The 21,391-nt window shown below is 43.2% G+C and overlaps 1 protein-coding gene across 1 annotated transcript in view; it reads left to right on the top strand.

The window, feature by feature from the left end:
- Positions 1-1,080: 1,080 nt before the first annotated feature.
- Positions 1,081-21,391, top strand: part of EPYC (epiphycan) — a 50,554-nt gene continuing 30,243 nt past the window's right edge. The window contains exon 1 of the mRNA XM_015415351.1: positions 1,081-1,248. Within this exon, the coding sequence (XP_015270837.1) occupies positions 1,081-1,248 (168 nt within the window). The remainder of the gene's footprint in view (positions 1,249-21,391) is intronic.

Raw genomic sequence — 21,391 nt, forward strand, 5'->3', positions numbered from 1 at the left:
CCAGTTCCCCTGGAGAAAATGGGTGCTTTGGAGGGTGGATTCTATGGCATTATACCCCACTAAGGTCCCTCCCTTCCTGAAACCCAGCCCACCCCTGGCCTCACCCCCAAATCTCCAGGAATTTCCCAACCCAGAATTAGCAACCCTATGGGGGTGCTCTAGGCTTGCCAAGTCCCCCCGGGGGCGGGGAAAACCCCGCCCCAGAGGCCCGCTCTCCACTGTCGGCGGATTGGGCCCCGGGGGAACACCACCCCGACGTGGGCGTCACCCGGAAGTGACGTGATGATGCCAGGCACGCTGAGGGCAGGGCCACGGTCATCCGAGGGAAAACTCTATGGTTTTCCATAGCCCTCTATGGTTTTCCATAGCCCTCCAGCCGCCAGCGGGGAGTTCCCCGCTCCGGCGAATTTTTGACTTGGCAACCCTAGGGTGTTCTGCTTTATCTTTCTTTCTCTCCCATCTCTTTCCTTCTTTCTGGCTGAGGAAATATCAGGAGAGAAGCAGCAGCTTACTTCTGAAACACAGGAAAACCTTTATGGAAGTTAAAAACAAAAACTGCAGGCAAATGTAGCCTGCTATACTTTTAAAGCCAAAGTGTAAAAAAAGGCAGTGAACAGTTAAGAACCATTCTCTCTTTTAGTTCCACAATTGGGGGGCGGAGGGGATTCATCTGACTCCTTACCAGAAGGAATAATATCCATCTCTGCTGGTGGGAAACAGGGCCAGTTGGCAACTCTAACAGAAATTACTGCACTTGGATACATAAGGTCTACTGCTTGTGTCTGTTGCTTATGTTGCTTTATTTCACAGCAGGTAAAAATTCATTAGAAAGCTTCAAGAATGGTGGTTGTCTGTCATTTAGAAATGCTTGTACTTCTGAAATTTTGTCCTTCTCCCGCTTTTCATCTGTCATTTTAAATGCCTGGTTGTGCTGTACATGAACATAGTATTACTTTTTAAAAACCCTCTAATCAAACTTCTGGTTAACTTTGTTAAATGTTGAATATCTAAAATTACATATTTTCCCACTAGATTGTAATCACATTTTTCTGCTTTCTTTTACTAGAACAAGGTTGAAGAATGAAGAACTTGGCAAGCATTGTCGTGGGATTTATAAGCTTCAACATCATTGCAGCTGCTCCTACAATGAGTTCCATAACTTATGACTCTGAAACATATGACATTGCTCTAGAAGACCTGGATAACCTATATGACTATGATGAAAATCTTTCAGTTGATCAGGCACAGGTAGTTCACAAGTGGTGTATTTGACTCTCTGTATTCTGCAATTTATATTTTTTTCCAAAGAAAAGACCCTCCCCCTAGAGACTGGCTACCCAGAATTCTAGTGGTTGTTCTGTAAAATATAACTTTAAAACAGAACTATCCATCCAATTATATAAGCAACAGTTTGTCAGTTTTGGCCATGACTACAGGAAGACCCAGTTCCAGATGATTTCAAAGACACTAGCTGCGCTTAAGATTTCAAAGACACTAGCAAAGTGCTTAAAATCTAAATGTGTGTTAAATCTCACAGCCATTAATTGACCATATATGTATTCTTATTTAATTTGGTGTAGCGGTCGTTGCAGTGGTCAAGAGCGCAAACTCTAATCTGGGAGAACTGGGTTTGATTCCCCACTCCACCCCATGCAGCTGCTGGTGTGACCTTGGGTCAGTCACAAGTTCTTTCAGAGCTGTTCTCTCAAGAGCAATCCTCTAAAAAGCTCTCAGCCCCATCTACCTCATAGGGTGTCTGTCGTGGGGAGGGGAAGGGAAAGGAAATTGTAAGCCGCTCTGAGACTTTGAGTGAAGAGCAGGGTATAAATCCAATCTCCTCCTCCTCCTCCTCTAAATCCAACCTCCTCCTCCTCCTCCTCCTCCTCCTTCTGTGTTAAATATCTTGGTCATTAATTGACCATGCATGTATTCTTATAATGAAATACAAACAGGTTATTAAGCAATTCTTAAACAAGTCTAAAAACCAGAAAACAGATCTATAGACTCCAGATTTAGTAATACATACAGCTTGCAGAAGCTCAGAATCAGTTCCATTTCAGTTGTACTGAAGGGAAATGCAGCTTCAGTTAGCATTGATGACTCCCAGTTCCTGGAGATTTTAGGGGTGGAGCCTGGCAGTGGTGGGCTTGAGGGAGGTGAGGGACATCAGTGTATCCTCTAAAGCAGCCATTCTTTTCAGGAAAACTGTAGTCCAGTATCAGTTGACATTCTGGGAGATATCCAGGTCCCACTTGGAAGTTGGCAACCTTAGCATTGCTGCAGTTTCAGGACTTTTGAATGCTATTCTTTGTGACTGGGGACATGGAGAAACAAATTATGCTGGGCCTATTCATGCAAAGCAACTGATATGAGCATGAATTTGATACCCCCTAAGAGCACGTTCCTTGAATTAGGTGCAAGTGAAGCTCAGGGATTTATCTGGGGAAAAGATTGCATTTATTTATATAGCAGTGCCTGGCCTTTCAAAATAGATTGTGAAAGCTTAATGGGAGGAAGGGAACCATTCAGGTGTGACATTAGGCAACTGGAAGAGATATCAAGATCAGGAATCAGAGAATTTGGTTTCTAATGCAGTTCTCAACATGGTACCTGTGGGAACCATGGCACCTGCCAACACCTTTCTTGGTATCCATCAAGTGTTTTTAGAAAGTGAGCAGGGCCAAGTGGACCTTTTTAAAAATTTCTCATATTTATGGGATAATGATGACAGTGGGTGTATATAAAGTCCTTTACCTGTGTGAATAGGCAAGTGATATTCTAAAAACACAGTGGGACTTTCTTCTGGCTAAACATTGCATGTCAGCATAGCTAAAATGCTCAGTGCACCTAACTAGAAGTTGATAATAACATCACTACATCATTTTTTTGTAACTTTTCAAAGATCATTTATGTACTTATGAAAATCTGGCTGAGTACACACCGCATGGGCCATGAGCTCTTACAGGACCATCAGCACTAATGGTCATTGTTTCAAGAAACAATGCAGGCTCAACATGTCTGAGCTCATGACAAGAGCTCACCTAAAGTGGAGAAGAAGTTCTGTCCCCTTTTGTTTTACATAAGTATTATGAACTGAGATCGAGGCAGCTCTTAAACAAGTGATTCATGTTTATTCAGCTCATAACAACACAAGACAAAATGCATAGAACCAGGCTGACTTATATACAATTTGAACAGGGGTACCCACACCCAACAAACAGATAACACCCAATGGAAATACAGGGCTTGGAACCAGTGTTCCCTCTAAGCTGAGTTAATGTGAGCTAGCTCACAGTTTTTTAGAGTCCAGCTCACACATTTTTGTCTTAGCTCAGGAAGGATGGCTCCAGAGCGAACCAATTTATGCAGTAGGCAAATTGCTCGCTCACAACTTTAATGCCAGTTGCTCACAAAGTAGAATTTTTGCGTGGTTCCCGCCAAAAACATAGGTTTCTCTGATTGGTTAGTTCTTCAATCCAGACACTGCTTTCTTTTAATAGAACTTATGCTTAAGGTAAACATTGCTTTATTAACTTAAGACATAACACCCCTCCCCTAAGTCAGCACACATAGTCCTGGAATTTCACGGGCCGCGTTCTTACACGTTGAGAACGTCTGAGTTCAGCCATAGGCGATTCGGCCCCGCCTCTGGTAATGCGTGGACCAATGTCCCTGGGTTCACTCGGCCGGGGTGTGCTGCAGGCCTCCGGCTCTCCGGACAGTGCCGGTGTCTGGCATGACTCAAGCCCGGAGTTGGAGGAGTTCTCGTCCTCGGTATTGGCTAAAGTCTCGCAATGCAAGATGGCGCTGCGATCACCGGCTGTGCCTCTGTTGGTGACTGTGGTATGTTGCAATAACGGGAGTTCTCCATCTGGTCATCTGCGTCCGCTGTCTGCAGCTCTTGAGCCCAATGCCTCCGTAGCTGGTCAAGGTGCCGACGGAGACTTCTCCCCTCGGCAGTGCAGACCAAATACAACACCAGTCTGGTGCTGGCTGTCACGGTTGCTTCCACCCACAGTGGACCCCCATTGTAGTTCCTGACATAAACAAGGTCACCCAGATGGAACGATCGGATGGGGTCAGGAGTATCTCATTGCGGCGGCCTGTCTGCTGTGAGATCAGGATGCAGGCGATCCAAGACAGTTGTCAGGTGGTGGTGCATCAAGAGCTCTGCTGGGCTGCGACCGGTTATAGAATGCGGCGTGATGTGCTGCTGGAGCAAGAAATCCGCCATTCTGTACTCCCAGTTGCCATGGACTATCTTCTTTAGAGTGTCCTTGGTCGTACGGACCATACGTTCTGCTTGTCTGTTTTTGGATGGATGGGGCAGCTGTGATGTGCCGAATGGAGTTGGCCTCCGTAAACTGTTGGAACTCAGTCGAGGTAAACTGAGTCTTGTTATCTGAGACTATGGTCTCTGGTAGTCCATGCATGCTAAAAATACGTCGTAGCACTCGAATGACTGAGGCTGATGTCATGACAGACATTGTGACTACCTCCAGACATTTGGAGAAAGAGTCCATGACAATCAGGAACGTCTTCCCCTGAAATGGTCCTGCAAAATCAATATGCAGGTGGGACCAGGGCGCTCTGGTAGTTTCCCACCTTTGCATTGGAGCTTGAGGTGGCTCTGGCCAGGTCTCCTGACAGGCTCTGCATGTGCGGACCCACTATTCAGCATCCTGATCAAAATGTGGCAACCACACATAACTGCGTCCCAATACCTTCATTCGCACCACACCAGGGTGACCCGCATGTAGTGCCTCTAACACACACTGGCAGAGTTTGAGGGGAATAACCACTTGATTTTCCAATAGCAGGCAACCTTTATGCACTGACAGTTCATATTGCCGTGCTTTGTAAGTGGCAAACTCTGGAGCTTGCCTTCCTGATGGCCATCCCCTCCACAACCAGTTCAGGACCCGGGCGAGGGTGGGGTCCTTTGCAGACTGAGCCGCCACTTCAGAACCATGGAGCAGGGTTTGAGGCACCTCATCTAGGACCATTACCTTGTAGGCCAGAGCAGGATCCTTGGCTTTGGCTTGTAGTGGCAAATGGCTGAGGGCATCAGCATGCCCGATGGCCTTTCCGGGTCTGCGCGACAGCTTGTAGGTGTACACTGAAAGGAACACCAAACAACAGAGCATGCGAGGTGACATCACTTGCGGGGTTTGCTGGTCTGGCACAAAAAGTCCCAATAATGGCTTGTGGTCCGTCACGTTCTCGAATGGCTGACCATACATGAAATTGTGGATTTTTTAAACTCCAGCGACCAGGGCGAGTGCCTCTTTATCGATCTGCGCATAGTTTATCTCAGTTGGAGCCAGAGTTCAGGAGAAATACATGACTGGAGCCTCTTTCCCATCCAGTAAATGATGGCTGAGAACCACTCCAATGCCGTAGGGCGAAGCATCGGCAGCGAGGATGAGCGGCAGTCTCTTGTCAAAATGGGTGAGCATGGACCTAGATGAGAGCAGGTCTTTTACAGTGGCGAACACACAGGCGTGACTCGGGCCCCACATCCACCATGCCTTCTTCTCAAGGAGTCGATGTAGAGGCTCCGCAACCGAGGCTTTGTGCAGCAAGAAGGCATGGTAAAAATTAAGGAGGCCCAAGAACAATTGGAGCTCCTTTTTGGACATAGGCGTGGGCGCGTTGTGGATTGCCTGGACTTTGCTGGCCGTCGGATGGACACTGTCAACATCTATCAGGAACCCAAGGAACTTGACCTGCTGCACCCCGATCTGGCATTTGCCATGCTTAACCTTCAGCCCTGCCTCTTGCAACTGCTGCAGGACCTGTTGAAGGCAGGCACCCAGTTGTTTGCTGGAATCTCTGGCAATCAGCACGTCATCGAAGTAAGGCACTTCACCTGGAATGTTCCTTAGTAGACCTTCCATAAGGCCTTGGAAGAGTCCCGGTGCCACACTGACCCCAAAGTGGAGACGGTTGACTTTGAAAGCCCCACAATGCGTTACGATGGTTTGGGCTTCCGCCGTCTTGGGAGTGACTGGCAGCTGCTGGTAGGCCTGTGCAAGATCTAGTTTGGCGAAGATCTTGCCTCCCGCCAATGATGCCAGGATGTGGCTGACGACCAGTACAGGATAGGAGTGTTGCTGCAATGCCTGGTTGATCGTGCATTTATAGTCTGCACAAATGTGCACCAATCCGTTGGGCTTGATAGGGGTCACGACTGATGTCTCCCACCTGGCGTGTGAAACGGGCTCCAACACCCCTTGTGCAATGAGGCGGTCCAGCTCCTCGTCAATTCGGGGTCTCATGGAGAACGCCACCCTTTGGGCCTTCAGACGCACTAGCATGACATTCGGGTTGAGTTCGAATGAGACAGGAGAACCCGTGTACGTCTCCAGCGACCCATCAAAAATGGCTGGGAAGTCCTTGCAGACAGAGTCTAAGTTGTTCTGGGATACTTGCTGCACTCCCACAACACAAATGCCCAAAGTGTCAAACCAATCTAGGCCAAGCAGACTGGCACGGTGTCCCTCAACGGCCTTGAGCGGACCATAAAAGCTCTTGAACTTCACCATGAAGGTGCCAATTCCCGCAACCTGGATCTGTTGCGTCTGGAAATTGACCAGGTGAAGATTGCTGGGTTCAAGGCGGCTCCTTTTCTAATGGGGGAACATGCAGCTAAGCGTTTGGACAGAGATGATGGTGAGTGCCAATCCCGAATCAACCTCCATCTCACAGGATACATTGTTCAGCACGGCCGTCACTCGGATCTTGCCCTTGGTTCTCACTTGAGTCCACTCCATGGATGAGTGATGCAGTCTGTGGTAAGTTGTGTGACACTCAGCCCTTAGGGGCGTGGCTTTGGTCTGAGGGCAGCCCCTGCTGGGAGAAGTGTGAGGCGACTTCTTGTTGGCTGTTAAGCAGCATACTCGGGCGATGTGACCCGTTTTCCCACACTCATGGCACTGGGCCTCTTGGAACCGGCAACTTCAGCACTTGTGCTTGCCCCCGCAACTGGCACAGTTCAATTTTGGCATGGGCTGCCGGTGGTACCTTAGGTGGCGGTTGGCACCCATTCGATGAACACCGTCCTCTTCACTGTCGGTGTCATCCATGTTGTCATGGAACACTGGTAGGGCTCGGCGAGACTCAAGGGGCGATTTGGATTGCCGTACCTCTCTAGTGGATTGTTCCACAGCTTCAGCAGCAACAGCTTCCTTGTACACAACTTGGAACGTGAGCTCTTTCTTAGCGAACAGCCATCGTTGTCGCTTCTCATCCCTAGGCCACAAACTAGCCTGTCGCAGAGTTGGTCACTCAGGTCAGTGAATTTGCATCTCCTCACCATTTTCCTGAGCACCGCCACGTATTCGGCGATGGACTCACCCTTGGCCTGGTTGTTCTTGTGGAAAGCATGGCAGCAAGTGATTTCCAACAGTTGAGGTGTGTAATGGTATCGTTAGCTGCTTAGTGATTTCAGCTAGCGAGGTTGCTGATAGTTCTGCAGGCACCACTAGCGTCCAGGCTATGTCAAAAATGTTCTTTCCACAGATGCTGGGGAAAGTGGCCTTTTTGACTGCTGGCTCCGTAATCTTTGATGCAGTGGTGTAGAACTCGAACCAGGAGACGAAGGTGTCCCAGCCCTCAGTGCTTGCATCGAATGGCTCGAACTGGCTCAGAGTGGCCATGGTAGGATTGTCCTGCTGCGGCAGCAGTGGTGATGGCGCGACGCTGGTGCACTGTTGTCACTTGGGACCAAGGCGACTGTTCCTTGGTCGTCCGTGGTGACTTGCTCTCAGAGCCAAGGCAACAATTTCTTGCCTGGTTAGTGATTCAGCTTGAATGGTTCTGTGGGGCTGCCTACCCACTGCATCCCATCCTTGTCGCCAGTATTATGAACTGAGATCGAGGCAGCTCCTAAACAAGTGATTCATGTTTATTCAGCTCATAACAACACATAGAACCAGGCTGACTTTGAACAGGGGTAACCACACCAAACAAACAGATAATACCCAATGGAAATACAGGGCTTGGAACCTATGAGAGTGGTTCCCGCCGAAAACAGGCTTCTCTGATTGGTTAGTTCTTCAATCCAGACACTGCTTTGTTTTAATAAAACTTATGCTTAAGGTAAACATTGTTTTATTAACTTAAGACGTAACAATAAGTGTGTTAGATGCCTGCAAAATGAAGACAGATGCTGTGAGATAAGTGATGCTTAGCTATTTCAATGTATACTTATTTTGTGTGTATGCAAGGAAATATTTTAAAACAATCTGTTAATTTTGAAAAGGCAGAGCTTAAACAGAGCTTCTGTATGAAATGCTAAAGAGCTATCAGAGTTCTGCATAGCCTCACTCACTGACATTTTGTGGCTGGCTCCACTCCTGTAGTAGCCATTTTGTGGTTGACTCCACGTCTCATGACAGCTGTTTTTCGGTTGTGCCCACTTCTCTCTGTCAGAGTTCCAAAGGTGCCCACAAGCTCAAAAGGGTTGGGGACACCTGCTCTAATGGTTTGGGCCAATATACTTATTTTCATATGGGACGCTTTGTAAAAGAAAATCTGATTATAGTACAGAAGTTTCCTATGAAAGAAAACAAGATCCTAAAATACTCTGGATTGTTGTATTTACTAGGAATATTTTGTTTTATGAGTTTGACATGAGAGTTTCCCCCCCCCCTCAGTGTTTTGCCACATAGGATTTTGTTTTACAAATAAGGACATATTAAACAAATCTCACATTTATCCAAGCCAGGTGTTTTGTATGAATGTATTACGTACCCTGCCTTTCTGATAATATACATTCAAGCCATCTCCCAGGCGTGAAGGAGTGTTTACATTTTGTATAGGTCTGCATTCTACAGAAGAAATTCAGTGTCTCCTCTTGCAAACTGCTTTCTGGTATCACTGGCCCTAGTCACACGAGCGAGATAATCCGGGGGGGGGGGGGGGGGGGGTTTTTTGCCCCCGAGCAAAATGAAGCGTGGTAGCTCGATCAGACATTCCTCCAAGGCTCCATGCTCAGGCCATCAGCCACCAATCACATGTTGATGGTGAAGCGTGGCAAAGAAGGGCGGGAAGAAATAAGTGGCATGGCATGATCACACATGCAGCAATTGCAAGTCGCCGCTTCCCGATCAGATGGGCATTTTCCCCCCAAAACCAGAGTTCCCTCATGCGCGTGACCACGGAAGCGAATCCATAGAACAGTGGGCATACACTGCGCTACCTAGCTCAATGGTGAGCCAGTGCATCAGTTTCGTGTTTGTGCGCATGCGCAGTTCCACATTTGTGTGCATACCATGGAGGCTTTTTAAAAAAACATCCAGTGTGAGACAGGACACAGACGGGCATCGGATGCGACGGGATACCAGCGCTTCTGCGATCTGATGCCAGCCCGTGCCCCGCGTTTCCCATAAAATATTGCACTTTCCCAGGTATCTTTTTACTCCGCATCTTTGGCGGGGCGATACGGGTTGCCGACAGGTGTGGGACACTTGCCAGATGTTCTCGTATGATCGTGCCCATAAAATCCACCTGACATTCATACCTATCACGTGGTTAATTCTGCGTGTGACAGGGACCACTGTTACCCTTTCAAAAAGGAAACAAGCTAATCTAAACAGAAGTGTGGATTTATTTTAATTTTCATAAAGCAATAGCTGTGAATAATACTAGAGGTCAACCTGCTAGAAGTTATGTACTATTCTGTATAAGTGTGCAGATGAGGTGAATGTCTGGCTTTCATTTCTCCTGTAACTTCAAATTCCAGGAACCTGAAACTTTTTTGAAAGACATCCTAAGGGAACTTTTTGTTGAGATGAGCCTTAAGCAAAGAAAAGATGTCATTGAAGTGGAGAGATAATTTATGTGGTTTTTTCAGAGCAGAGACAACAGGAAAAAGGAAATGTGCAAAGAAAATAAACAAGAGAACAAGGAAGATATGGTTAGGTCCAGCAGGAGAAAGGGATTAGGAAGGAGTACAATTTTAGCTGAATCTATTCATTTTCACTAAAGGTTTTGTGTGTGTTCGAGGTCAGCTTCTAAATGTAGTATTTTTGTGTCACAAACGTTTCCCTCTTATTAGGTGTAGTGTAGCAGACATGTTCCAGAAATTTAGCCATGTTAGCCTGTTGCTGCTAGAAAAGTATTGGAGAGGGGATATTGTTAATGCATCCCATTCAAAGCACCTGACATGAAGGCTGCTAAGATAGCATTCTGGGCAGAAAGCAAGCTGAACTACATGCCTACAGAATGAATGGTGAAGGAGTTCCACTTTCACACCTTTAAATTGGTCCCAGAATGGATTTGCTGGTCAGGAGTATAAGCTTGGTAATAAAGACAGGCCATAAATGGGTTGAAACAGAATGGGTGTGAACTTCCTTCCTTTGAACTTTAGCAATACTCAGGTCAGAGAAGGGGAATTTCCAGTGGCTGTATGTAGAATGTAAGCTGCACTTATGGATTTATTTATTCACACACACACGGGTTGAAGTACAGTAATGGAAAATTATTGGACCTTAGTTGTCTTGCTTCAGTTAAGAAAATTGAAGTAAATTGTTTTACCTTAGAGCCAGTGGGACATTCCTGGTACCCACCAAGTATTTTTAGAAAGTGAGTGGGGCTAGGTGGGGCTTTGGCCCATGTAGGTTTCTGATCAACAATTGGAGATTTGATGGACTGTGTAGACTTTTACAAACATTGCTTTTGCTGCAGCTGCCACCACAGTACAAGAATCTTCACTGTGTGGCTAAAGGTGAACTATGGCAGCCATTTTGTGACTGGCTCCACCTCCTGTTGCAGCCAGTTTGTGTCAGCCATTTTGTAGCTGTGCCCACCATGCTATGTCAGAATTCCAAAACTGCCCGCTGGCTCAAAAAGGTTGGGGACTCCTGTGTTGAAGTGTAGAGCTGGGCCCTGGGAGATTCTGGTTCACATCCCCATTCTGCCATAGAAGTTTGCTGGGTAACCTTGGGCTAGTCACTTGCTCTTAGCCTAGGCTACCTCATAGGGTTGTAGGAGAAGGAGGAGAAAATGACATTTCTTTGGGTAACCATTTGGGGGGAAAGTAGGATGTAAATATTTAAATAAAAATAACTGACTTGTGGTTTTCATTCAGCTTCCTTTAACCCATCACATTATCTTTGCCTGATTCTTATGAAGTAAGTTATTTTCTCTGAAAGCTCACAGGACCGTAATATAAAGTTGCTGCTCAACATTTTACATGCTGTTATCAGATCAAGTCTCAGTTTATCTTAAAACCACCGTATGTTTATTCTCATAGAAGCAATCCTTAGATTAATGAGATAAAATTAAAGAACAGAGATGTTGGTGGGTAAGGGAGTTGGATATCTGAGAATAAAATGCTAATCAGTGAAAGCAGAGAAGTTACTAATTCTTCCTCAGGAAGACTCTTTGAAATGAGACTTGAGTTGGGATAGCATAGAAGTAAATGTCAAGACTTGTTGGGTTTTGCATATTTAGAATATGAAAACAGAATGGAAATCCTAGTGTAATCACTGTGATCAAAAGGCTGCCTTGAACGTAATCATTTTCTCTTCTTTGACATTCAACAAAACAAAATAACAGCTGTCTGGATGGGAGAAATGTGTTTTCAGATGTGGTAATACATGAGTCTGTAGCAGAAAGACAAAATTATAAAGTAAAGAACTGCTGTACTACTGCATGGAAGAAACATGTGGTGATCCTACATACATATATATGGACTAGGAAGCAGCAGTTTGATGCGGTTTCTCAAGGTCTCTGCAATAAGTGAACAATACCTCAGGCAGAATATATGCAATTCCAATTTTTAAAAATACCGTTCTGCATCACAAAATATAAAACCAGTCACTGATAATAATTATGCAACTCCATAAATTTCATTTAATTTCCATCCTTAAAGTGTTGTTGAAAGCTTTTATTTGAGCAAGAAGATAAAAAATTTGGGGATGCGGGTGGAATATATGCATGGAAGTCAATGGATACTTTTGTGAGGATCCTGGTGCTATCACTTTGCACCCTGTTTCAAGCAGGATCCTTTTCCCTACTATATGAGCCCAGAGAAGACAAGAGCAGAGAAGGAGAAGAAATAATGTTGGTATTTTAAAAAAAATGAAATGAAACCAGCCTACTCAGTTCTGACTCAGATTCACCAAAATAGCTAATTGTGTACAGCACTTCCAGCAGCCATGCAGTTCTCTGAGCTCAGTGCTTGTGGTGGATGAGCTCAGCTGTTGAGCTAGCTTGAAGAGCTTTTGACTTGATTGTTTTCATATTACATTGACAAGTAAATGGACCATATTTACATTTACACACTGCAATGAACGTAAAGGAACCACTATTGTAGCCATCAGTAACAGGTATATTACCAACATTCGTAATATTAGAATGTTAGGTCAACAAGCTGGCTTCTGGATGACACAGGTCCACAGGGATTATTAGGAAGGGTATTGTAAACGGATCAGCCAATATCATAATGCTGCTATATAAATCAATGGTGCGACCTCATCTGGAATACTGTGTGCAATTCTGATCCCCACACCTTAAAAAGGATATTATAGCTTTGGAAAAAGTGCAGAAAAGGGCAACTCGAATGATAAAAGGGTTGGAACACTTTCCCTATGAGGAAAGGTTGAGGCGCTTAGGGCTCTTTAGCTTGGAGAAACGACGACTGAGGGGTGACATGATTGAGGTTTATAAGATTATGCATGGGAAAGAGCAGGTAGAGAAAGAGGTACTTTTCTCCCTTTCTCACAATACAAGAACTCGTGGACACTCAATGAAATTGCTGAGCGGTCGGGTTAGAATGGATAAAAGGAAGTACTTCTTCACCCAAAGAGTGATTAACACTTGGAATTCACTGCCACAGGAAGTGGGGGCGGCTACAAGCATGGACGGCTTCAAAAGGGAATTAGATAAGCATATGGAGCAGAGGTCCATCAGTGGCTATTAGCCACAAGGTATAGATAGGGGCTCTGGGGCAAGTGATGTTCTGTCATCTTGGTACTTGGGGGGGTCAACAGTGGGATGGCTTCTAATGTCCTGGCCCCACTGGTGGACCTCCTGATGGCACTGGTATTTCTGGCCACTGTGTGATACAGAGTGTTGGACTGGATGGGCCTTTGGCCTGATCCAACTTTGGCATCTCTTATGTTCTTATGTTCTTATGTTCTTATGTTCTTATGTTCATAAGCTTGTGGTTTCTGTTGCCAGAGTTAATAGGGGAAAAACTGAGTTCCAGGGAAGAAAAATGAGCTTCTATGATCATCAACCACAGATGTTAGTTTCTGCAGTCAGATTACAACTTGTTTACATAAGTGCCATGTAAACAGGAGTGTCTGCTGTCACTGAAGAATTTAAATTATCAATAGGTATTATATGAATATGTAATTTTTGAGGCTTTCTTTGTCTCAGATTGGAGGTTTTACCAGAGTGAGTCAATAGGCACTTAAGAGAAACCACTCATGCAACCATTTCAAAATATAATTCCCTTTCACCAGCAAAACCAAAATAGCAGGCTCCTTTGAAAGAAACGGCATAATATTCACTTGGCTGAGTAGAATTGAGCAGAAAGAACCATATAGTGTGATAGGCGACTGAAATTTCTCACCACAATTAATAACATTTAATAATTTACTTTGCAGTTTTACTCATAATATATAACTAGGCCTTGAATAGACATTACATTAAAAATTACACCAATATTATTTATTTAGGTAATATGTCTTCTGCCAGTCTCTTCGTTTAAAAAAAAAAAGTTAAGGAAACTTGCAATCACAAAATGAACACATACAGAGGAAAATATTGAGAGTAATATGTCAAAATAAATTAACACTAAGAATCAGTGTAAACATCACTTGTCTGACATAAAAGTCCTTTTGGAACAAATAGGTGTGCCAGTAGAAGTGTACTTGGAAAAGAAAAAAAGTAATAATGTTACATATGGGGGTCAGGAAGGACACCCTTACCATTTATTCCTGATTTGTGGGTAGGATAGTATCTGTTCAAGATTCAAATCTGTGCGGCTTTGTTTCTCAGTTCTAAAATTTTGGGGCTGTTATTTTCAATGGGAGAACCCATTTGAGGTGCAGCTGTTTTTAAAGGCAATGGCACCACAGTTGCCCAGAACATTGTCTTCCCACTAGTCTAAAGATCTTCTAAATTTCAAGTCAAATGGACAAAGGGGTTCAATTTTTCACACCTCAAGTGGGTGCCCCTCAGTGAATTTCTCTCCATATTTTCCTATGGGGAGGGGATTGTGGCAGCCTTGCAGGAGAGGGCCAGCTGCTGGTGTTTAAAAACAATTCTGGCTACATCCCGTTTCTTTATGTACTCTTACAGTGACTGGCAATATTTTCACTTAACTGTAATGTTAAAAACTCTGCATTTGCAATCCTAATTTGTTGTGGTCTGTTGTCCCCTTCTCTGGGTCTTGTCTCCAATGGTGATTGGCTAGGAGAGCTCCTGATCCTTGCAAGTACCAGTTGGAAGGGAGAAAAACAAGATGCCTGCTGATACTAATTATGTATCCCAATCAAAACCTACTAATTTCAACAAAAAGTGACTGCAAAATTATATTTCATAATCAAATCAGACTCTCTCCCCCCACCCCTTTAATCAGTTTATATTCCAATGGCACTTCCAATAAGGGAAGAAAGGGAAAGGGGGGAGGTTGTAACTTCAATGAGTACACATTTCCATGATTTGACAATTTAGGAATCATGCAGAAAGCATTTTCGTGGTTTTCTTGAGATTGCACAATGCCTAACAAGCATTAGGTCTCTGAGTGCACATTTCTGCAATTCAAGAAAAGCCCATCCAAGTCTTCTACGACAACGTCTAAAATGAATTAGGTGATTCTCTAATGTGACATATTTTAATATCGGATTAGAATCCCATGACTAAACCCTATGTCACTTCCCTCTTTTGCATGCTTCAGTGGCATGAGGGAAGGACAGATTGTGTGGCATGAGAATATCTGAAAAGAGGAGATGTTGTGATACTTACCTTAAAATTATTTATAAACTCTGCTCAAGACCATGAGAACAGGGAGGAGTAAAGACCCTTTGGCACAAATTATATTGTGCTGCCAGTTACAAGCAGCATGTGACAATGCTAAAAGAAACAGACAAAAAAAGATACTTGCTTTTTTGATGTTCCTAACTGGCTCACTTATTGCTGTGTTAATTGGGAATTGTTGTAGAAGTACAGGAAGGTGGCATGTTACCTATGGAAGTATGCAAAACTCCCTTCTCTCCCGGGTTCACTGTATGTGGCTATGATACCATACTCCATGCTCCAACATTCAGTGCAATCCTAAACAGTGTTACATCCTTCTAAGGCCATTGATGTCAATGGCCTTTGAAGGGTTTGTGTTAGAAGGGTCATCCTAGAAGTCAATGTCAGGCAGCAATCCTTAGTAGGTCTATGGAAAAGTAACTCCCCATGAGTTCAATAGGAGTTATTCCCAGGTAAGTGTGCATTGGATTGTGACCTCAGTTGCCTAGTCTGATGAATGTGAACAACATAACAAGAGTGACAGAAGCTCAAAATACATTTTTCATATAGGGCAAGGAAACTGACATAAAACCAAAGCAAGTTTTATGAACAGGTGGAATTCATATTACAAGCCATACACACCGCAACAGAGAGAACAAAAACACAAAGTTGTGAAGACAGCACATAACCCCATCTCATAATTTAATATGTAGCCAAATACAGAGTTATATTAGAGTAGAAAGAATATACCGGAGGGTGGGGTGTGGGGTTAGAATCCTATGATTAGGAATTAGGTTTACGGCACTACCAAGTGAGTAGGGTTAGTTGGCACATTCCAGTGAAGGCCTGTGCAGTCCTTGTATATGCAATTGATTCCCCACATTCTATTGAATGTATAACATAACATAACATAACATAACATAACATAACATAACATAACATAACATAACATAACATAACATAACATAACATAACATAACATAACATAACATAACATAACATAACATAACATAACATAACATAACATAACATAACATAACATAACATAACATAACATAACATAACATAACATAACATAATTCCTACCAGGCTGAGCACATATTTCAAAGATGAGAGTGTGTAGTCCTTGGATAACATGAATAGCACATTCTTATTCAGGTGCTGTGAATTTCATTTGAACAGAAGTAAAGCTCTGCATCAACCTTGACAGCGCACACTTATACGTTATAAAGACAGATGTATTCAAGACTTATGTCTTTTTGCTATCAACTTACCATCAGCTTATATCTTAGTATTCAAAACACACAAATATATAGCAGTAAAGCAGATACTGGAATCTTTCATACGTTGTGAATTACAAGGCTTGCTGTTTTTAGGTCTTAAAAGTATTGTTCTGTTGTGAACAAGCTCTAAGACAATAGTGCTGCTGATGGTAATGACAACTACAAGTTGTTCCCACTGCTTTATACCAGTATTGTTGTTGTGTGTGTGTGTGTGCGTTAAGTGCCATCAAGTCGCTTCCAGCTTAAGGCAGCCCTATTAATTAATTAATAACCTCCAAAACATCTACTGTTAACAGCCCTGCGCAGGTCTTGGAAACTGAAGGCCTGGTATCTGTGACGGAGTCCATGCATCTCATGTTGGGTCTTCCTCTTTTTCTGTCACCTTCAACTTTTCCTAGCATTATTGTCTTTTCCAATGACTCTTGCCTTCTCGTAACATGACTGTGATGGGCAGGCTAGGTTCAACCTCTCCATAAGAGCAGCCAGTGAGAGTGGATGGAATGCTGAGAGAGAGGGACTTGAAAAACAGCAGTTGAAAAAAACAACAGTTGGGGGTTAGCAGTAGAGAAAAGCTGAGAGCTTAAGGGCTGAGGCTCTTATCTGACTGAGGGGAACTGTATAGAAGAGCTGCTTTGGGACTGAAAATATGTTGTCGAAGGCTTTCATGGCTGGAGTTCATTAGTTGTTGTAGATTTTCTGGGCTGTATGGCCGTGGTCTTGGCATTGTGGTATCTGACATTTCACCAGTAGCTGTGACTGGCATCCTCAGAGGAATAACACAGAAAGATGGAGTACTCTCTGTGTCAAAGTGAGAGGAAAAATGGTAGGCAGGAAATTATAACTACTCAGGAAGGTTGGGTAGGGCTAAGTCATTATCTTGTAGGAGGTCCCCAGGCTGTTACATGCTAATGGAGGAGCTTTTCTGAGGAGGTTTTTTTGCCTATGGGTTGGCTGTTGAAATTCTAATCTTATATGTAGTGCTATTTTAAGATGTAGAGCATTTTGTGTTTTTCAGGACAGGAAACCACACCCTATTTATTTTTAAACTCTCTTCTTTCCCGTTGAAATTGTGTTTATGAATTTCAATGGCTTCCCTGTGTAGTCTGACATGGTAATTGGATGTGTTGTCCAGCCTTTCAGTGTCTTGGAATAATATACTATGTCCTGTTTGAGTTAGGCTATGTTCAGCCACTGCTGATTTTTCAGGTTGGCTGAGTCTGCAGTGTCTTTCATGTTCTCTTATTCTTGTCTGAATGCTATGCTGTGTGGTCCCGATATAAACCTGTTCACAACTGCAGGGTATGTGGTATACTCCTGCAGAAGTGAGGGGGTCTCTTCTGTCCTTTGCTGATCGTCGCATCTGTTGTATTTTTCTGGTGGGTCTGAATACTGTTTGTAGGTTGTATTTTGTCATACGTTTTCCCATCTGATCAGTGATTCCTTTGATATATCATAAAGAAAAATTTCCTGTGGAAGACTCTTTTTCCCAGGTGTTTGTTTTACATTTGGTTTAATCACTCTTCTGATCTCATTGGGGCTTTTGTGGGCTCCCCAGTAAATCAGTTGCTTTCACTGCTAGGAACCAATTGCTTTCGTTTGTATTTTGAGTAAAAATAATATCGTTAATTGGGTTTGCCTGTGTCCTTTATTTTTATATCTCCGGTATCTGGCATTACATTTTATGGCACACATGGCCCAGCCCAATAAAGTGTCATTCATGTCTGATCCAGCCCTCATAACAAATGAGTTTGGCACCTCTGGTTTAGTCATTTCAGCTTCTAGGGAGAGTTCAGGCTTGATTTTATCTAGAACCCATTAGATCAAGATTAGATCAAGAACCAATATTGTTAGCCAATCAAATGTCTTTCAAAGTATTTTGTAAGGTATATTATTAGCCAATCAAATTTCTTTCAAAGTATCCATGTTATAATTTTAATTAGTTCCAGGCCAGCTTTAGTTGTTTTAGATTTTCCAGGCTGTATGGCCATGGTCTTGGCATTGTACTACCTGATGTTTCGCCAGCAGCTGTGACTGGCATCCTCAGAGGTATAACACAGAAAGATGGAGTACTTTGTGTGTCAAAAAGTTCCAGCTTTTCTCATCATAGACAAAAGTTCATCATAGAGGTGTTGATTGTCCCTAATATATTTTTCTTCCCATGTACTACATAACATAAGAACATAAGAGCTGCCAATGTTGGATCAGGCCAAAGGCCCATCCAGTCCAACACTCTGTATCACACAGTGGCCAGAAATACCAGTGCCATCAGGAGGTCCACTAGTGGGGCAGGAAATTAGAAGCCCTCCCTCTGTTGCCCCCCCCCAAGCACCAAGATGACAGAGCATCACTTGCCCCAGAGTCCCTATCTATACCTTGTGGCTAATAGCCACTGATGGACCTCTGCTCCATATGCTTATCTAATTCCCTTTTGAAGCCGTCCATGCTTGTAGCCGCCACAACTTCCTGTGGCAGTGAATTCCAAGTGTTAATCACTCTTTGGGTGAAGAAGGACGTCCTCTTATCCGTTCTAACCCGACCGCTCAGCAATTTCATGGAGTGCCCACGAGTTCTTGTATTGTGAGAAAGGGAGAAAAGTACCTCCTTCTCTACCTGCTCTTTCCCATGCATAATCTTATAAACCTCAATTATGTCACCCCTAAGTCGTCGTTTCTCCAAGCTAAAGAGCCCTAAGCGCCTTAACCTTTCCTCATAGGGAAAGTGTTCCAACCCTTTTATCATTCGAGTTGCCCTTTTCTGCACTTTTTCCAAAGCTATAATATCCTTTTTAAGGTGTGGTGACCAGAACTGCACACAGTATTCCAAATGAGGTTGCACCATTGATTTATATAGGGGCATTATGATATTGGCTGATCTGTTTTCAATACCCTTCCTAATAATCCCCAGCATAGCATTGGCCTTCTTTATTGCAGTCACACACTGTCTCGACATTTTCAGTGAGTTATCTACTACAACTCCAAGATCTCTCTCTTGATCAGTCTCTGCCAGTTCAGACCCCATCAATGTGTATTTATATTTAGGATTTGTTATGTTGACGCACACTCGCCCATCTTTGACAGATCCCTTTGGAGTGCCTCACAATCCTCACTGATTTTCACCACCCTGAACAACTTCACATCATCCACAAATTTAGTCACTTCACTGCTTACTCCCAACTCCAAATCATTAATGAACAAGTTAAAAAGCAGTGGACCAAGTACTGATCCCTGCGGTACCCCACTGCTTACCCCCTTCCACTGAGAGAACTGCCCATTTATACTCGCTCTCTGTATTCTATTAATTAGCCAGTTTTTGATCCATAAAAGAACTTGTCCTTTTATCCCATGATTTTTGAGCTTACTTAGGAGCCTTTGATGAGGAACTTTATCAAAAGCTTTCTGGAAGTCAAGGTAAACAATATCTATTGGATCCCCCTTGTCCACATGTTTGTTCACCCCCTCAAAGAACATTAACAGGTTAGTGAGACAAGATCTTCCCTTACAGAACCCATGCTGAGTCTGCCTATGTAATTTTCCGGATCTCCTCTGGAACCCTTTTTAAAGATGGGAGTGACATTAGCTACCTTCCAGTCCTCAGGAATGGAGGCTGATTTTAAGGAAAGATTACATATTTTTGTCAGGAGATCCACAAGTTCACATTTGAGTTCTTTCAGAACTCTCGGATGTATGCCATCTGAGCCTGATGATTGATCAGTTTTTGAGTTGTCTATCAGTTTTAGGACCTCCTCTCTCGTCACCTCAATCTGACTCAGGTACTCATGATTTGCCTTTTTGTTACATGACAATTCAATAGATCAAGACATTCTATTAAAAACCCTTTGTTTCATTCAGTCTCTTACTTCCTTTGTGTATAAAAGATTATTTGAAATTTGTTTGTCTTTGGTTAACAAAGGAAATTCGCAAAGAAAAGGAGGGGGAACCCATTAAATCAGATATATTGTTTTCTCCATCAGTATCAAAATATCTGATCATTCCAGTGTTGCCAAAAACAAACAAGTATGTGGAAGATAAAGAGCCATTTTGTTCATTATCTACACTAGAAACATCTTTGTCTTGTTAAGGTCTTGTTTGATGGATCAAATATATAAAAGGAGGAATAATGCGTGGCTTAGGAAAATGCTAATGAGAAGCAGATTTTTTTAATCAATAGGCCACATGTCCTCAGTAAGTTACTGCATAGTAGCATATTTAACTGTATTTTTTTTTTTTTTTTTTTTAACAAGATTGTTTATCTCAAAACCGTTCCAACATACAGAGCAATACAACAAAGATGTATATAGTTAATCATATAGGTGAGACAACCACCAGAAACTTACAATGCATGTAGGCTCTATGTATGTAAGGAAGCGCCTCCAGTGCACCTGTGGAATTCTTCCAATGCACTCCTCTTACATAAGAAAAACAAAGCGGACATCACAGAATCCAAGGCTTCATCTTCAGCTTGGTAGTTGTAGCCCTTATACAAGGTGATAAGAGCCCCAAATGTCATACAGTTCTTTAGCGACTGTTCACCGACTCGGCTCCTACTCCGCTAAATTAATTAGTTCTTGGGGATTACGTATACACAAGTTATAAATTGCTGTATGTAAGTCTAACTTGTATGTGAATTTAATACAGTCCCCCCTTTTTTGCTATCACATATTGGGGACAAAACCTAGCCTTCCATTCAGATAATTATGGTAGTCAAGTGAGTTTTCCAAAAACTACTGAATTGGAAAACTTTCCAACGCCTTAATCTGATTTCAGAAGCTTATTTGAATTGTTTACAAAAATTTTAAAAAAGTAGAGAATGACATACTGATGTTACGTGATGTGTGACTGTCAAGATGAACTGAAAGTACTTGGTTAGGAAAAATCAAAGTAGACTTAGTGTCTTTAAATATAGACTCAGGTGGGGTCGCCGTGTTGGTCTGAAGCAGCAGAACAAAGTTTGAGTCCAGTCAGGCACCTTTAAGACCAACAAAGTTTTATTCTGGGTATAAGAAGAAGAAGAAGAGATTGAATTTATACCCTGCCCTTTACGACCCAAAGGTGTCTCAGAGCGGCTTACAAACTCTTTTCCCTTCCCCTCCCCACAACAGGCACCCTGTGAGGTAAAAGAAAAAGAAGAGATTG

Source organism: Gekko japonicus, unplaced genomic scaffold, assembly GCF_001447785.1.
Source record: "Gekko japonicus isolate JY-2015 unplaced genomic scaffold, Gekko_japonicus_V1.1 scaffold686, whole genome shotgun sequence".
Taxonomy (NCBI): Eukaryota; Metazoa; Chordata; class Lepidosauria; order Squamata; family Gekkonidae; genus Gekko; species Gekko japonicus.